General features: G+C 42.7%; 2 protein-coding genes across 2 annotated transcripts in view; one reads left to right on the top strand and one right to left on the bottom strand.

The window, feature by feature from the left end:
- fbxo15 (F-box protein 15) overlaps positions 1-18,670 on the top strand; it is a 213,638-nt gene that overhangs the window by 180,152 nt on the left and 14,816 nt on the right. The gene's annotated exons all lie outside the window — the stretch shown is intronic.
- Positions 13,224-16,454, bottom strand: cbln2b (cerebellin 2b precursor). The gene is made up of 4 exons (XM_049564797.1): positions 16,132-16,454; positions 15,192-15,734; positions 14,395-14,514; positions 13,224-14,278 (listed from the first exon to the last, which is right to left on the bottom strand). Exons 2-4 carry the CDS (start codon positions 15,477-15,479, stop codon positions 14,081-14,083), a joined length of 606 nt encoding a protein of 201 aa, XP_049420754.1. The 5' UTR covers positions 15,480-15,734; positions 16,132-16,454; the 3' UTR covers positions 13,224-14,080.

The raw sequence follows: 18,670 nt of genomic DNA, 5'->3' as shown, positions 1-18,670 counted from the left end.
TGAGGCTAGGGTGTGTATATTGGCTGTGTGTTATCAAGAACAGGTAAACTGGGTTGCCTGATGCAGAGGCATGGGTTGGACAGAGGCACTGGTTAACCCTTGAATGTCCTCAGATCCTAGAAACGCCCCTGCGTACACCTAGACCTCTTTTGCCCTGACATGTCCACTTTTCACGTCCCGTCCGGGGCGTCCGGGGGGTTTATATAAATTGATGATAAGTGTGTGTGTGTGTGTGTGTGTGTGTGTGTGTGTGTGTGTGTGTGTGTGTGTTTGTTAGAGTGCGGCATGGGCCGCATATTTCTGTCTGAACCCAAACCAAGCCTGACATTATTTAATGACTAAAGCACTGAGTTTGTGTCACACAGTTGTTAAGGTTACAGGCTATTTAACAGGCCGGGCGTGCGCCGTGGGTGCTCTGCGGAGAGGGAGACCTCCGTTTGAGATGGGAGCGGGAGGCGGGATGTCCGACGCTTCCAGCGAGGGGAGAGGGAGAAATATAACAAAATAAGATAAAATAGGAAAAACCTGTCTCCCTCTTTTATTTTATTTTCAGCGTTTTATCAAGGCGGAGGCGGGCGGCTGGAGGTCCGAGACTTCCAGCGAGGGGAGAGGTAGAAACAAACAGCCAATGTGTGTCTGTGTGTGTTATGTTCAGGTGTTGTCACGTAAATAACAGTCCCCAAGCAATAAACAGGACAGACAATAGGATTTTATTTATTTTTACACTACATTTTCACTGAAAGCTGACTGAATCCGACCCGAGCCCGAATACAATTTATAGATTTTTGACCAAACCCGGCCCGACCCGTCGGGACCCGTCGGGACCCATTGGGATCGGGTAGTCACAGTCTAGTGTGTGTATGTGTCCCCTAATGGGGCCTATATGAATTTCTGTCTTTGAGAGATATTATTTTGTAATATAACTGAATTTTCTATCCATACATATAAACTTTAAATATATTAAAATTATAAGGCATCTTTGAGTAAACTGTGAGTATCATTTAAGTAGGCTATCTTGTGGCCGGGCCGAGTGTCCTCTTTTTTGGAAATCAAAATATGGTCACCGTAGTACACCTGACCTGTTCAGGGGTGTTGTGGCTGGCCCCTGGCCTCCTGTCCTTTTGCAAAAGTGGCCCCCAGGCAAAGCAAGTCGAGTATCCCTGTCGAAAGCTAACCCGCTGCTGGCAGCTTCAGGATTTTGGTACTGGAAGCATCCTGGGTTCTGTTTGTTTGTAGTCAGAGTAGAGCTGACCTATAACGTGTAAGCAGCAGATAAATAGTCCATGTAAAGAGGTGGAAGGCATCGGCTGAAATGCTGTCTCTGAACCCACCAGCTATTGTCTGAAAATGTTCCTTTGATTCAGCTTCTTTTGAATTATCCACATGTTGTATATGTCTGTTTGAAGAGATTAGCCGAAATGACCGGCACACGGAGGACGAAGTCCTGGCCCAGATATCCACGTGCTACAGCAGATCTTCAAAAATATTGGTCGTAGCCCCCTAAGGCTTATCTTCGTCAGACCGGTAGCAGATTGGTTCCAACATTGAGAAGAGGTAGCATTTCTGTATTTGGTTTCATGTTCCTCTGTTTGGCCGTATTGTCTGCATTAGCAGTGCACTTCTGTATTTACAGCACGTTTCATTATGCTGCATATGTGCTGCATATGTGCGGAGGTGAAGATGTTTTCTTCATTTCCCTGTATTTAGTCTATTTGCATGTGTATTCATTAGCTGCAGTGTGTTGAGCTCTCGGAGCTACTGTAAAAAATGACCTTCCTTTGCCTTTATATTCCTTCCTTTAGCTTCCCATGTCAGGTGGGGGAAAATGAAGGTGATTATTGACAGTGAGATGAATTTCCATTCTCACTCTGGTGGACTTATCGCAGACCGACCTCAACTCTCCAGCCCATCGAAATACTTCTCTCCCCCTTTTTTTTTTTGCCCTTAAACATGCCTGTAGCATTCCTCAAGGTCCCCCGTGATGCCTGAGGCTGTGGAGAAACTCAGATGAACACGGAGCTCAATTCAATCCCTCCACCAAGCCTCTCCACCCGTATGTTTATGATAAGATGAGCTTGACATGCTCAGGCTTTTATTTCCCTTCCCGTGGAGACATTGATCTGACCTGCAGCAACATGCAATTTGTCAATATTGGAATTCTTAAAACGTATAGGCAAAGAATAATGACATGAATTCCAAGTCCCATGAAAAGATATGACACTTGCCACCTTGAAATATATATTTTCTCTATAAAACATTTTATTGAGAAATACAGGGGCTCCTTAAATCCTCCCTATTTCTCCTGTCTCTTACAATACCTCTGAGTATAGTGCACTGTACTGTGAAGCCGGAGCAATGTGTCAGGACCTAAAATCTGCCAATAAATGGGTCTCTACATGACAAAAGCACTTGTATATTTTAATAAGTTCCAGGACACGATCAAATTTCTAGGTTCAGTTGCCACATCTGTAAAATTCTGTAGAAAATCCCTCATGTTTTGTAACTCGTCTTATTGTCTAAAATACCATTAAGTAGGCGTGACTGTCAGTGTGTCCAAAAACAGTTCTCCAGGAGCAGGTAGAGGCAGTATGTGTATCATTATTAAAAGGCAGCATCATGCAGGAGTCTAGGACAACAGCTTATTACGGAGAGAAATAATGATGCCTGAGGTTGTCCACATGCTAACATGCTTCTTGTTTCAGCCCTGCTCCTGGTCACAGTATAGATTCAGTGCAGGTATGTGACAGTGAATGATGAGAGAGGGTGCGAACTTGTGGAAGGACTTTGAGCAGCACCTGTAATTCATTGCTGTAGCTGACTATCTTGTTAGCTGCTGAACAATAATTCTGCAAGGTGGTGCAGCCTGCTCGCCTTTGTCGCCATAACAGTGTTCAAACTTTGTCTTGTCACCAGTGCTGAACTAACTGGGCAATCTACACCTATCAACTGGCATCTTTCCTCATAGGAACCTTTAACTGTAGAGCATTTTACCCTCTATATAAGGGTGAAGGTCTTGTTCCAGCATAGGGGGGTGGGGCACATATGAAATGGGTCCTCTGCCAAGAAATTTTGAGTGTCAATACTTAATTTCCTGCATTCTAGTGAATTTGTACGCATCAATTTGTACCTCTTTTCTGCATCAATTTATGGTCTTTAATCCTAAAATAAAAGTCCTCTTTCATGTTGACACTTCCATGTTTTTATTGGGGGTGAAAAAAGCTCATGCTCTAAATACTGAGGCGGGCATGTCCCCTGGGTCCTCCCCAAAATATATACCTGGGCTTACATATCTGTGCTACTGATTGATTTGAGGCTGTTGCTGTCTCTGGTGATGAGGATGCAAAGCTTAATTTCGGCTTCCTTCCTAAAGCGTTCTCTAATTTGTCATCAGTTATTCATGCAGCAATTGGGTTATTGTCGAAAATCATAATTTGCTAATAGGAAGAAATAAAATTGGGCTGCTTCCTTATCACCATAAATACAATAATGAAGACAGTTTTTAACAAATATCTGAATTTTGATAAATCAATCCAAAGCCCCTGTCTAGAATTTTCACCTTTTGTTTCAAATAATTTTGACGTCATTGTATAATGAGTGTGGGAAAGGGACCATATGTGTCACGGTGAATCCAAAATGCATACAACACAGATATAGTATTTACGAGGTGATGTAGCAGCAGCTGCAGCTGTATTTAATCTCACAGTGGCCCTGAAATAAAGAGGATAACAACTCCATGTTGTACATTTTATGCTCTAGTAGGTTAGCTGACTTCCAGTATCATGGCAGCTGGTTAGTCAAGATGTTTCATAACTAAAGCCCCCCTTGAAAAAGTTCCACGTCTCTTTTGGTCTCGCTTAATTTAGCTCAACATATCCGTCAGTAAATATCAGCTTATGGTAACAGACTTATTAAAAACGTGTACAAACTAGCATCACTCAATACAAATGTGCCCCAAATCAATACTAATTCTAAGCAGGGTTAATTAAAGTGCATTTATTCATTCATTTCTGTAACTACATATCCTGTTAGGGGTCCTGGGGGGGCTGGAGCCTATCCCAGCTGACACTGGGCGAGAGGGAGGGTACACCCTGGACAGGTCACCAGACTATCACAGGGCTGACACATAGAGACAGACAACCATTCACACTCACATTCACACCTACGGGCAATTTAGAGTCACCAATTAACCTGCATGTCTTTGGACTGTGGGAGGAAGCTGGAGTACCCAGAGAAAACCCACGCTGACATGCAAACATGCAAACTCCGCACAGAAGGGCTCCCCCACCCTGGGTTTGAACTAGGAACACTCACCTCAGGAACACTCGAGGCGACAATGCTAACCACTGCACCACTGTAAAAGTAAAGTTTGGAAAATTACGTACATCAGACAATAAATAGGTGCTGCACAGAAGGACATGAAAGAAGGAAAACAAGAGTTCGCACACTAGATAATGCTTCCATGATAACCACTAAGTGACATTTTGGGCACCAGACTCCTTTCAAGACAGTGTAAATTTTTGTCCAACAATGCAGTTCACAGAGGAAATTGAAGACCTCCTTATAGCTGGAAGAAGTGAAGTGACAATGAATGAAGCAGCTTCAAAAATATTTTGGAAAACAAAAGCCCTATTCAGATGGGATTAGTTTGACGTGGAGACGTGGGGTAAATTATTACCAGGGATTTTAGTCCTGTCCGAACTAGTTTTCTGATAGTGGACATTCTTCTAATGATCACATAGACCTACGTGGGAGACCAATCAAAAAGGTTGAGAAGAAAGCACTTTTCAGAGCCACGGGACTTCTGGTTGTGTTAGGTAGGCCTAATATAAGTCCATATTATTGATGGGATGGTGTGGCTGTTGTTGTATTGTTTGTTGTCATTGTGGCTGTCAAGGCATTTATGGCGCAGTTGCTGAGTCCAAGACAAATTTCCCTTAGTGGGACAATAAAGTATATTGTATCATATCGTATCGTATCGTATATTGCTTATCATTGTGTATACACAATCCTGATCATGGGCAATATTTCATATAAACATAACACATACAGAAAGCAACGTAGCACGCACATGCCGACAGGGAGGTGACGCCAGGGCACAAACTGAGTTACCACTCCCACCTCTAGTAGAATTACGGAGATTTCTTGTCCCGCACTAATCGGCCATTTATAGTACAGACATCCTTTGGTAAACTGACATTAGTCCACATCCCTATGTAAAACTAATCCCGTCTGAATAGTACTAAAGACGTAAGAATTAAATCTTAGGAGACAATATTTTTATTGATCTATTCTAAGTTGAATTGGAGGTAACACACTGACAACCTATGTCATATGTTCACACATGAATATATGACATTGGTCACATGTATTGCATGATTTCCAGTTGGTATAAAAAGTTGATAAATTTGTAAGCTAACTTCTCAAAGACTACACTGTGACGATAAGCATGTAGTGCGTACTTAATAGAATTACTGTGTGTGGATTTGGGATGCAGTTTAAGGTTTACGTTTATATTGGGCAAACTTTAAATGTCTGGGGTCTCATTGATAAACATTGTGTACGCACAAAACCAGGCTTGAAAGTGGCAGTGTTGCCAAGTCCGCTTATTATAAGCGACTTTGGGCTTGTTTTTCTGTAAAGTCGCTTACAAATATTGGTAGTCGCGGGTCGCGTTTTTTTGGGCTTGTCTCTAAAGTGTAGTTGCTTATTTGGGCTTGTTCCCAGCGCCATAATAAGTTGTCAAGCAGATATTTTTGATATGTTATTTAAACGTAGGATAGTTTGTCTTGCCTGTTCCCTCTGTCCCTCCCCTTTCCCCATACACACAGGAGACAGCAGAGTTTTTTCCCACCCGCATCCTGCTTCTAATTGGCTCTCACCCTGATGGCAACGAGTACCAGCCAATCAGAGGTAGAGCAGGGCAATGTTTTTTTTTTCTGGTTAGGAAAACGTCAGTCCTGTAACTAAAAGAAAAAAGTTAGATGAGTGCATAAAAAGCAATAATAAATAAAGAATTTGTGAATTCAGGATGATATTTATTTGTGTGTGCAAATTTTAATTATCAGTGGTTTACTGTGTAATGTACTTGGTACATGAGTCTATATTTGATGTCCCATCTGTTTTCTAATGTTAAATAATGTTAAAAGGACTACTCCCTCTTGTAGTCATTGTCCTGAAGCTCAGGGGGGAGAAAAATAAATAAACTGTGTACCGTGGGTACAGTTTTGCAAAACTGCGCACAGTTTACTGTCCACTGTCCACATGGATGTAAATTGACAATCTGTACCCACAGTTTAAAATGCGTCCCCACAGATTGTAAAACCGTGCACACACTTTATTTAATTTTCTCTCACAGGAACCTAGGGGGGCTCCGTAGAAAAAGCCGCTTGTTTTGGGCTTGTTTTCACAGGCCTGGTTGCTTATTTGTCTCACGAGATCTGGCAACACTGGAAAGTGGTGTACGCCATTTCCCACGCAAAAGTTGTGGTCTGTAAAAGCAGACTTGATGGAAGAAACTTTGACGCATGCTTACGAACATTTTGGAGACGGGATATTGGCGACGCAGATGGTGAGGTGGAAGCCTGATTGTAGAAATTGTCCAAAAATTTTGGCGCATTTTTGTCTTTTTTCTGTACGTACATTTTATAAACCAGACTCCTGGTATGCAGAATAATTGCAGGTATTTTTCCTTTAAATCAGATTGTATTCGACACTAATAGGTAAATGTTGCACCTATATTTGCTATACTGAAAACATCCTGTACTGAGACTCACTCACTTTACGGTGAGGAAGCTGTTTTTGACAGATTGATAGGCCGACCTAAATTTAGCTCATGATGAACGCCTCCTGTGCCATACATTTGCATACAGTTATGCCATTTTCATCAAAACTGTGTTGTGAAAACTTCTCAGTTCAACTTAGTCTCATGTTTGTGACATCAAACATGAAAAAACAGCCAAAGAAATCTAATCAATATTGTCATTATGCTGTTTGTACTTGTAGCTAATTCTCTAGATGCTCATTATCACTGCACCCTGCGTTGACTGAAAGGGATGACTTTTGTACTGGTCATATGATGGAATCTGGCGAGCTGGTACCTGTCTGATAAATCCATAAAGCAATACAGAGAGTTATAAGTAAACAGCCCACGTCTCTGTCAGTGTACAACAGTGCAGAGTGTTTCATGCAGTTGTGGGTACTTCACATGCCGTCACAGAGCCATGTGAATGCAATAATCTACAGTATAGTCTTAGATTCAATTCCATTAACATTTGTAGGGTGACAGGAATCACTTGAGATTATATGTGAATATTTGATATGATGTCTTCTTCTGGTTTTATTGCACCTTTAAAGCAACAAACACTTCTTACTATCTTTAGACGGAGCCATGCATGAGATGAAAAAAACAACACTTACATGTGACACCTGATTTGTGGTCTCTATGGTCCCATCTGCTCAGAAAACAACTTCTGGATGAAATACCTTAAATATTGAGTTATGTACAGGTTTCCATTAGCAATAAAACATACACCAGTTCCTTGGCTGTGGTGGGTGATAGTCTATTTCCAGTTACTGTGGCAAGAAATGTAACCTTATTAAACCCAGTGTTATATCCCTTCCAAATGATCTATAAAATTACCATACCCAGAATCCACACCTACACCTGTAAAAATAGTCGTATTGCTGCTCCTGCTGCTCCTGCTGCTGCTGTGGTGGTGAATGTGCATGTTTGTCACTTTGCACATGCCACACAAGTGTGTGTAGCTCCCCGTGTGTGTCCGCAATCCAAAGGATCAACAACTCACAGTGTGTGTTTTGTCATCTTCTCCAGCTAGTTGTGCTGAGGCACAGTTTTTCCCATTCTAATGAATGTAGTTAAACTGGTTATAGATGCTGGGCCCGGGATGCTTTCTCTCAGGCTTGCTGTGCCTGAATCTAATGTGGAGACAGATGATGTATTGGAACCATCACATCAAGGAGTTGTTCATATGAGCCTGGGTTGCCTGGCTCCGCAGTTGCTTACTGTCTGTGTGTGGCGGGGGGGGGGGTGGGCTTGGACGAGGTTGTATTTTCCTCAGGGAATTGCGTGTTTCAGCAGTATGGATATTGCAGGCTGTGGCAGAAGGAATAAACAGACTTTCTCTGTCTTTCTCCTCTCCCCCCTTTTCTTCAGGGATGGGTCTGCTCACAGAGGCGGTTCTGTGACTGATGTTTGTCTGTGTTATGCGTCTATTTATTTGTTTGGCAAACAAATGCATTATTAACAAGCCACTGCCACATGTTATCCTCTCAGTGTATTCTCCGTTTGCATCAGTGTCTTTCTATTCAAGTGCAAATTAGCTAGGTCACTGCACTACCTCCACTGTAACACCAAAGTCTGAGGTGGAATTAGACTGGAAGGATATACGACCTGATATAGCCTTATAATTAAGAATAAAAATATCCCTCTGTGCAGAAGTGCTTATGTCTTACGGCCTGGTTGAAGAGGGCACAGGTGGTTTTATGCCTTGCGCAGGGTTATGTCTCCATGCTTTGCCGACAAAATGCCACCATTACCACGGCCCGTGAAATTAGCAGGGCTCATTTGGAAGCAGGCCTATGGAAAAAGGTTTTAAAGATGATATAAAGAGGTCTGGGCCATTAAAAGTGGCGATAAATCCTGACATTCAGTATGCATTTCCTTTGAACTCGGAGCCACATTAGATATTAGATTGAGCGGGCCCCTAAGCGTCATTTCAGACCCAAAAGGAACTGCCTGTAGGTTTGCCTGGGAACAGCTTGAATAAAAATAATGCTGTGAAAGGCTTATTCACACACACAATCACACTTAAGGCAATTTCAGCCATAACAGGGACAAGGACTGGGAGAAAATGAGTCTATGGCAAAAGACACCTTTTCTGAGGATTTTTTTCCCCCCTCATGCATACAAAATGTATTTAGCTCATCTGCAATCAAAGGAAAGGTTGAAAATCTTGTTAGGGTCTCTCTCCTTTGGCAGTGTGTGTCCTGAGAAAGACACAATGCACGTCCACATACTGAAAAGAAGAAAGAGGTATAGAAATCCAGGAAGCAAATATGGCACCAAACTTTGCGTCATTAGCTGAACTGACCAGCCAGTGAAATGCAGTTTGAGATAATGACTTAATAATTGTTGCTCTGCTCAGAGAGGAAGTGAGTACAGCGAAAAAAAAAGAAGTCCTCAACTCCCCTGCTCTTAAACTCCACGTTGGGTTTCAAGACGGAGCAGGAAACTATTTCTTAAAGGTCTCGCAGTGTGCCGGCAGTATCAACATGTTTTCTTGACCTCGGGTCTCTGGATGGAAAAGTAAATGTTGAGTCTGAAGAAGACAGCTTCTCACTGCTACAGAGAAGAAATGCCTATAGTGGAGGTCAAGTTTATCCTCAGTGTGTGTGCTGTTACTTCAATCCGTGACGACTGAACTCTTCAAACAAGCGAGGAGATGTTTCAAGGTGAAGGTGCCAATTTATATGTCGAAAAATATCTAATTAGAGTCAGTGGTTGTGCCTCTTGTTTTAGAAATATTTAGCGCTGAATCTGAGATTGTCTAACATTCATGACGTGAGGAAGAATGAGCATCGGTGTGAAGCTAAGTTAACAAAGTGGGTTATGACACCAGGGTGATGAAGAGCGCAAATCTTTTCACACACACACACACACACACACACACACACACACACACACACACACTGGTTTGTGCCACAAGATGACGCATACACTTTAAAAAAGCAAAGGTTTTAATGATGCTGAAACTAAGCTCTTTGTCATTTCCTTCTAATAAATAAATTAGTGATGCGTGGAGGAAGAGGAGGGTGGCAGTTATCTTGTTTGCACAAATTATAATTTCATTTTTCTTAATGTGTTAAAAAAACAGGAAAGAAAAAGCAAAGATGACACTCTACCTGCCAGCTATCACCCTCGTTAAAACCGAACAAATCAGCCACTGAAGATACGCAAAGGCAATGTAATTAAATGTTTAGAGACCACAAGAGGAGCAGAAATGAATGTCAAAGCTGTCTTGATCTTCAGAGGACAGCTTTCAAATCAACACCAGCAACAAATTCTTATTGCTAAAATGGTTTTTAATGTTTGTTTTTTCTTCCTCTCTCTGCAGCTGATTGAAGATATGTTTAGATGTCTCCAAATATGAGCCACTTTGTTCAAGGCTGAATGAGCCGGGATTACGCTGTGATGTGCTTGCGTGCGTGCATGCGTGTACGTAATAGTTATAAGTGTAAACGCATTTGAGCCGGCGTGGGTGTTTACACACTGAAACAACCTCATTAATGAATAACTGACATTCTCCATGAGCGTCTAGAACCAAAGATGACATCCGTCTGATGAGTCTATTACATAATTTAGGTTCCAATGCATGGAGCACCGCTGTGAGGGGCCTTCACTGCAGCCGGCCTATGATCTTTACTGTGTGTGCCGAGTCCTGGAGTCATACAAATTAAAGGGCCAATCCTCAAAGGACGTGTATCACAAGGACAAAATCTTTAAAGGGACGAGGGAGGAACAAGTAAGGCTCTAAAAAGCAAAAAAAAAAAAGGCCGTGTGAGTTCAGGGCTTTTTTAATGGCGTCTGCAAGTTTTGTGATTATCTGCGTGTGGCCTACAAAGCGCAGTAAAATGCCATCTGTGCCTCCATAAAAAATGGCCCCCCTTTTTGAAGACTGATTGTACTTTGGGGTGCTTTAATTGTAGGTTTATACCCCTGAAAACATGGATGACTGTACTTACAGCTAAACACAGAAAATAGCAGTTAGGCTGAGCAAACTGGAGCATTATGGGATATTTTAAACAACATTTTGGACAAAATGTGCCCATCAGCGTGCAGAAAAGTCTTTCTCTCAAGATATATCTCTCACTTTGCTCTTTAATAATCCCATCTATAGAAGTTATACGCTTTACAAGTCAGACTTATTTGATGCAGTAACCCAAAGTGTTTCCCATTCCTCCTTCTCTGCGTGTTTGACGGCTATTTTAATTATCTAAGGACATCATTTGGAAACAGACTTTTCATTCCAGTATGGGCACAATTAGCACTTTATAGGCCAATTCCACACGCTCTCCAAATCACTCCGATTTGCTGGCAGTTTCAGCTGCTTTGTGCAGTCCTATTGCTGGCATCAGCAGGCTATCAGCAGGTCTTTCTCTTTGTTCTCAGCTGTTGTGTTCGGTTACACACATGAAGACGGTATTTATATTAAAAAAAAAAGAAAAAGAAAGAAGCAAATAGCCGCGAAGAGGAAGCAAGCAAGCTCGAGTTTCCAGATGCTCACATGTATGATATCATCAATTATAAATGCAAATGTTTTCCCAGCCCAGCAGCTGCTGGATTTCATTCTTTAACCCACACCAACAAACAATCACTTCTATGTTTTCTTATGTTTGTGTTTGACACAGTGCGACAGTTGAATGTGTTTCAACAAGCTAAGGATTATCATAAAGTGTTGCAATAAGGCTCTTAACTCTTTCTGGCGGATTTTCTCCATTACTCATAAACTAAGTGTTTTCTTTCTGCCAATGTCATGCTGGCTTTGTTTTAAACGGACATTTTCCTCCACAGACTGACTCTCTGTTTGGATTTCCTGGTGTTCAACCAATCAGAGGGTTTAGTCACTCAAGAATCTTGTCGATTAGAAAACAAGTAAAAGGTTTTATAAAGCTTCACGAACCTAAATTCTTCAGCCATTTTAAGCTCGTTTGAGAAAAGCAGTGCATTGTTTTCAAACCAATCTTCACATTTTCTGCAGTGTGTCCTCTTTTGTTTTCACGCAGAGTAATTAAGAAGTTTTGTATTCACCAGCGACTCTGCTTTAGTTGTTCCTTTCTAAATCTCCTGCTCCAGGTGTACCTGTTTCAGCATGCTCATTTACACACCAGCTTCAGTACAGCAAGTTTAAAGGTGTCAACACAGCAAAGTTCATAACACAACAGTGCTCGCCTCTACAGCGCTAAAAGAAGTCAGTTATATGTATTCTCCAAGCTTAGCTGAAGCAACACAGTTTGCCCTTTGACCCCACAGCCTCACATCAGAGAGATCAGCTCTGTTGACCTGCAAAATTAAAGACAACTTAACGGCAACTCCCATATTTGTACGAAACAGCAGGGACCTGTGTCTGATATTGAGCTGCAGCTGTGCCTATACCTCAGTTAGCCCAAACTCATCTGCGCCTGGCACCGATTTAACAAGGGAAATCAGTACAGGATAAAGGCGTTCACCTGGATTCACCTCATCACCGTGCATCATAAAACCAGCAAGGGTCCCACAGAATGTTGATTTAATATCATTTTAAGCCCTGTAAACTGTGTTAAAATATTTAAAAAAAAAAAAAATAGGGCAGCTGAGTTTCTCTTCAACTGTGTGCTGCATCTTCTGATTTTAGGATAGTAGTTGGGAAAAAAATCATTCATTAAAAGATTCTGGCACAAGTTAGTTCTTTTGCTTTGATTCAGATTCAGAGATGGCCTTGAATTTAGTTTAGGGAAGGGGTGGGGGTGTGACTGAGTGTGTGTGTGAGAGAGAGAGAGAGGGGGGGAGGGAGAGATGAGGAGGGAAGGTGAGGGTGGTGTGTGTGTGTGGGCGGAATTATCCCAAAACGTTGATTTTCATCCTGGCAACCAATTATGTGATAAAAAACAAACTTACACCACAGGGCGGGGACTCTTTGCGCGTGTTAAACCACAGTATCGAGAATGTTTTGCCTTCTTTTATCATAGCACACTCGAGCATATGTGATTCTCCATCAGGACGTATGTTTGTGTAAATCGGGGTTGGTTTATGTTCCATAGGAGGACGCGCCTGGCTGTTTCTATCCGTGGTGCGCTGCGTAAAGGCGCACCGGCGCACCGTGCTGGAACCTGATGCTCTGTATTTCCATTCCAGCAATGTTATTCTGTAAAAAAAAAAAAAAAAAAAAAAGTGCAGCTATGTTGTGAAAAACAAGTCGCTGGATTTATTTCTTAACGTGTAACAAGTGCAGCTGCGAGATTTTTTTTTGGATGAGGAGTGCCAAGAGTAAATTCCAGCACCTCGGACAGCGGCTAAAGCGAGCTGGTCACACTGTGTTTCCACCTGAGGCCTTTGGTTCGCTCCAAGCTACTGTACAAAACTGTCACTTCTAATAAACAAACCATCATTGTGATCCCTTTAAATGCAAAGTCGTGTGAATAAAAAGTGATAAATGCGCTTAGCCTATACAATACAATATCTTTTATTAAGCGGGACATATAGGGATTCTTCTATTATTTCCACAATGTACATTTGGTGAGCAACGTCACTGAACATTAAATCAGTCAAAGCTACGCAGATTCCGAAATGTAGAACACACAATAATGTGAATATGTACTTTATAAATTATATAGTTATTCTTTAATAAAAGGGCTCTAAGTCGTCTCCGGTGGCTGAAATATGTCGCCTTTTTTTCTCTTTTTAATAAACTCGTCGGCGGCCTACATTTGGCTTATTTTCAATATGTTCAGCATCCAAACGCAACACCATTGACAGCACAAAACATAAAGTAAAAACTTCCATTCGTGCAAAAAAAATGCCTTGGGCGTGAAAGCACTTCTTCTCAGGTTGTCCATAATTCCATATACTTCACTTGGACGGAAACCATATATTCTTTAAGGCTATACAAACATAAAATAGAGCATAACACACTCGGCCTGTCCAGGACGTCAGTTCTTCCACTTCAACGTCTTCTGCCTTGTCCATTTTTTTGCCCATACACCCGTTTGTCTGTTGGCAAAGTTTTGTTTTCCAAGCAAGAAAAAAATCCACATTCCCGACAAGCACGCGCCACTGGGCCGATCAATAACTTGAATCATCCAGATTGCGTAAAAGTTGACTGATGGTTTTTGAATATATGAAACTCCAAGGAAACGTTCATATTTGACTAGATAGTGGACGAGTGTAGGTATACAGATATTCGTCGGCTTCCTTGGCTGACAGTTATTTAAGTTGAAAATAAATGGCATGTTTTTTTTGTGTTTTCTTTTTTGTTTTCCTCAACCTAAGCAGAGTCCCGTGCGACGTGGATCATCGCAGATTAGATTATAGAGGAAAGACTAGAAAGCCTGAGAAGGTGGAGTATTTCCATCCGCCCATTAAGGTGCCCCGTTCCAGCTTCAGATAGACGCGGTCCTCCCGTTCAACCATCAGCAGTACTCCGTTGCTGGCCGCCTCTCTCGTTACGTCCTGGTCACCGGCGAATGCTGATATAACGGGATAATCATTCTGCATCAGGTTCACCTGCAGGAGAGGGGAGAGTTTAGTCTCGTGTTTAGTCTCACCTCTCTCTCTGTGTGTGCACTGAAATGGCATCTATTAAATGCTGAACGCAGACCAAGTGTTTCATAAGTGCTCACCTGTATGGTTTGTCTGTTGTAGACCTTCACCACGTGAAAGCTGAAACTATATATCCCCCTCCTTGGAGCCTGGAAAACACTCGCTTTGAGATCGAAATGGTTGCCGATGTTCACTAAAACCTGTGACCAAGAGGGACGCAAAATGAGACAGCGCTTTATTTATTTCTCCCTCTCACATCTGCATGCTTCACTTCACACAACAGCTGGTTTTGTAGTAATGTATTGTTTGTCTCTGTCACGCACAGTGACTACAGAGAGGCGTATCAGTCATACTCTGGCTCTGCTATGCCAAATGTTGTAAGGCTGCACTTCAGTCGCAGTTTGGGATGCTTCCCAATTTGATGCGTATAACAGGCCGCTGTCCAAAGACCTCAGCCGTGACAACTTAGTGGAACATCCGAGCAAAAGCAGCACAATGCACATGTCAATTCGGCCGAGGCCTAAGACGCATATGTGACCAGTGATCCTGCGTGGATGGTTATTCGTTTTGGCAGCGCAGCTCTAAACCACGCCAATTACGCACAGCATTAAATGAGCCCCTGTCAAAGCAAAACAGCATCATGATGTTTAGGTTAGAGATACTCAGGGCTCAGATCACACAGAGCGTGAGCAGTGATAGGAAATCGATGAAACATGACCTTAAACAAGTTCTGCTCGCCCACGGCAATTTCATGGTATGTATGGTGTAGGGAGAAAAGGGAGAGAAAATGGTAATGGAGCTGAGACTCTGGCCCATATCTGATTAATATTCGACTTCACTGCGCTGTGTTAGTGCTAAAAATCAGTGGGTATCTGACCTGGTCAAAGTAGATGGTCATAGACGTGTTGCTCATCTCTGACGGCTCGTGGTTGGTTCCACGCACGGCGGAAAAAGCCACCTTTGCCCCAGCGGAGCGGACTGAAATGCCAAGCGAGGAGGTGACCGCTCCATCAGAAGAAGGGTTCGAGTCGCACACCACAAGACACTTCCCTTCGAGCACGATGGGCTCCGTGTCGTTCTGGCCGAGGCAGAAAGCCACGCCGCATCCCAAGAGGAGGACCAGTGCCAGCATGGCACAGGGTCCCGGGCAGCGCGCGGGCACCATGGTCGGATCGCTGATCCCGTGCACACTGATACAACCCGGCAGCCCCTTGGAGGTTTGTTAGTACTCGATCACCTGGTCCAGACTTACTCCCTTCTCTTCCCCTCTCTCTCTTCCTCTATCTGTGAAGCTCCCTCACTCTCTCAAACACCCTCTGACACACAGACGCACTCAGACTCTCTCCGGCTGTGACTCCCCTCCCTCCTGTGCGTCTTAGTTGATTTTGGGAGAGTATTCAGACAACTGTAGTTGTAAATCCTGATGATTTAAGAGACAAAATGAGAATGTTCACATCAGACAGCAGCAGGGAGAAAATGATAGAGTTTAGCCATTAAACTTGAGCATATCATGTGTGCGTAAAATGGCTATCGTGCGTAAAATGAAAGCCAGAGGCTGGCAGTAAATACCAAAATGTAAAAATCGCGTTGTTGATATTAGTAAACATTTTCTACCCCTCCCTTATTGAGCAAAACAACTAGTCGTGCTACTGCGGGTTGTTTCCTATAACTGTGCGCCACAGCACTTGGTAACAAATTAAAGTGTCCACTGAAAATCGTGTTACAGTTAAATGTTCTCCTCATTCTAATTGGAAATTATGGCGAAACAAGCACTTTGCAGCCGTTTCTGTTTAGAAAAGAGGTAAATCACGACCTACCTGTGCAATCCATCCCGCTGGTATGCTCTCTGTCTCTCGCAGACTGTGAACTGAGCGCTCAGATCGCTGGTGCTAAAAAAGCAAGAGTCTCTGGGCTCCCTTTCGAGGGACAACTCACGCCCATTCTTTGTGTGTAGCCACTGCAACAAGACTCTTCAGAAGTATCCCGCAATTAAGAGCACATGCGTGGACTAATGGCTTTGTTTACATATTAATCAGTTCGATGTTGTGAGCTCAGGGGCCCCCCGGGACAGCAGAGATCACTTGCTCTCAATGTCTGTCATTTATATGCTGTGGGTTTCTCATGTCACTCCCTGATTAATCCGAAATGAAGGGGGTTGCAGCGGATAACCTTGCTGTTGTATGGTACATTCAGCATGCATGTACATGTTACTAATTTGAGACTTAAACAAGCGTTTTTATGACTCCAATAAAGATACTTGTGCGCCATCCAGTGGCGGATTTGACTTTTGCAGAATGTGCTGCATCTGGTTCGGAGGAAAAATCAAAGCTTAGAGGTGATTAAAAAAACAATCTCGTGTGATATCCACCTTGCATGTTTTACTGCTTGGTGTGTTGTGACATCAGCAAATAATTTTACACGAAACTCACATTTAACAAACACCCAAAGAGCAAGTTGAAAGCTGATGACACTTCAGAAAATGCCCACTTCACAGAGAATGTCCTGCGCCCCTCTCTGTGCCACCCCTTGGCCTTTCTTTTCAATCCCTGACATGTCATCATCCTTTGAAAAACCGTGTAGAGGGTCCCTATCAGTGCTCCTCGCCTCTCAAGAGTCAGAGAGTGGGCTTCATGAGTGGTGAACCCTCACGTTAGACCTTTAATGAGCTGTCATCTTCCGACCTAAAGATATGCTAACCGACTACATTATGCATGGCATTCACATCTGCGAGAGGAGGCACTGTACGGCCTGTCTTCAGCTTCATCGGCTCAAGTAAATAATGGGAGGAAACGTCTGAATTTCCCTCATAATTCATCAAAACTGGAAGCTGAATTTTGAATGCATGCAAGCAAATGGACAGGCAGAAAGGACTAAACTAAATCTTTTACTTAAAGGTAAATGTCATTATGAATAAGCACTAAAAGCCGTAACACAAACACAGAATGAGGCTTCCATAAATGCTTTGTCCTCGTATAATGATCTGCGACTCGCAGTGCACAGAGAGGACATTATTTTAGACTTAATCATGGCGACCCTTCCCCCCTTTCTCAGCCCCATTTGACAAACATTACACTGTCAGAGCTGACTGACAAACCATGCGGAAGAGTGACATCAGGTATCCAAGAGCTACAACTGACCCCAGGCCTTCAGAAGGACACATAGCTACAGAAAACATCAAATGTCAAGTACGAGGGGACATGCAAGGGGAAGGGATGTGGCCTACATGGCGTTGCCGTACCAGGGGCTGCCGTTGCCCTAAAAGGGACTTCACTTCCATCAGGCAAGCTGATCGGCTAGACTGACAACAGTGTTATGGTTATTTTCCCTGACAGCTAGCAGAGCCTACTGGCTTCCAGGAACGGGGAGGTCGATTATGTGATGGGTCTTAAAGCTAGCCATCTGCTTTTGCAAAGAAAAGGACTTCAGTCTGGTTCGTTTTTCTGTACAAAGCACACCAATATTTATATCAGCATGATTCCTTTCATGACTTTACGTTTTTTTGGTTAATGCAGGACTCCTGTTACAACAGAGTCTGCACACCTATCACAGTTTGTCATATAATTCTGTCACAAATACTATGCATAAAACATCCCAAAAATAAGAGGAGGCACTCCGTGCGTGCTCACACCATCATATGCTTCACAGAGTTTCAAATACCCACTTTATAGCCGATATCTGTCCGTCCATCTGCCTGCCTGTCCATCTGTTTGTGTGCAGCCTGAAATGAATCTGTATCTTCATATCTGAAATGAGGTCAGACTCTCAAACGAGTTCATATGAGAGCTTTCTCTCTCTCACACACACATGCACACACACACACACACGCACACACACACACACACACGCCGCAGCCCTGGAAGAAACCGCCGAGTGAATTTGGTTATGTCTGTCTTGTCTTACATCAGTAAGATGTGACCTCTATCTAAGCATGTGTGAGGAGACAAATAACATCAATCTTGCCTGTTACTCCCCTGCTAGTGCTGGGCTAACACCCTGACGAGGAGTTATATTGCTAACCCAGAGAAAGGTTACAGCAGGCGGTATTGTGCATGCTCAAGCTTACAGTAACTGGTTTTACTTTTGTGTATGAGTGTGTGTGTATATGTGATGAAATTGTAGAGACCAGAATAGTTTTCTTCAGGGGATGAAAGAAGGTTGCTTTAAGGTAAACCACTGAATATAAGGAGTAAGACTTGAATAAAGGTACATTGTGATTATGGTTAATTTGACAGGCAATCTGATAAGGTAAATGCAATGTGTGTGTGTCTATATGTATCTACAGATCTTAACAATGTACACCAGTCGCATGGGAAACTGAAGTTTTGTTCTTATCTAAGTTAAAAAGAATGAAAGGTA

The sequence above is a fragment of the Epinephelus fuscoguttatus genome, linkage group LG21 (genome assembly GCF_011397635.1).
Source record: "Epinephelus fuscoguttatus linkage group LG21, E.fuscoguttatus.final_Chr_v1".
NCBI classification, from domain to species: Eukaryota; Metazoa; Chordata; class Actinopteri; order Perciformes; family Serranidae; genus Epinephelus; species Epinephelus fuscoguttatus.
This window is presented reverse-complemented; position numbering and strand designations above follow the sequence as displayed.

What these genes read in the sequence shown, in the direction of transcription:
- cbln2b (XM_049564797.1), bottom strand. Translation starts at nt 15,479, where the DNA reads ATGGTGCCCGCGCGCTGCCCGGGACCCTGTGCCATGCTGGCACTGGTC. An exon ending in TGACCATCTACTTTGACCAG is followed by an intron (nt 14,515 to 15,191) that starts GTCAGATACCCA and finishes TCTTGGTCACAG; the next exon opens with GTTTTAGTGAACATCGGCAA. An exon ending in ACAACAGACAAACCATACAG is followed by an intron (nt 14,279 to 14,394) that starts GTGAGCACTTAT and finishes CCTCTCCTGCAG; the next exon opens with GTGAACCTGATGCAGAATGA.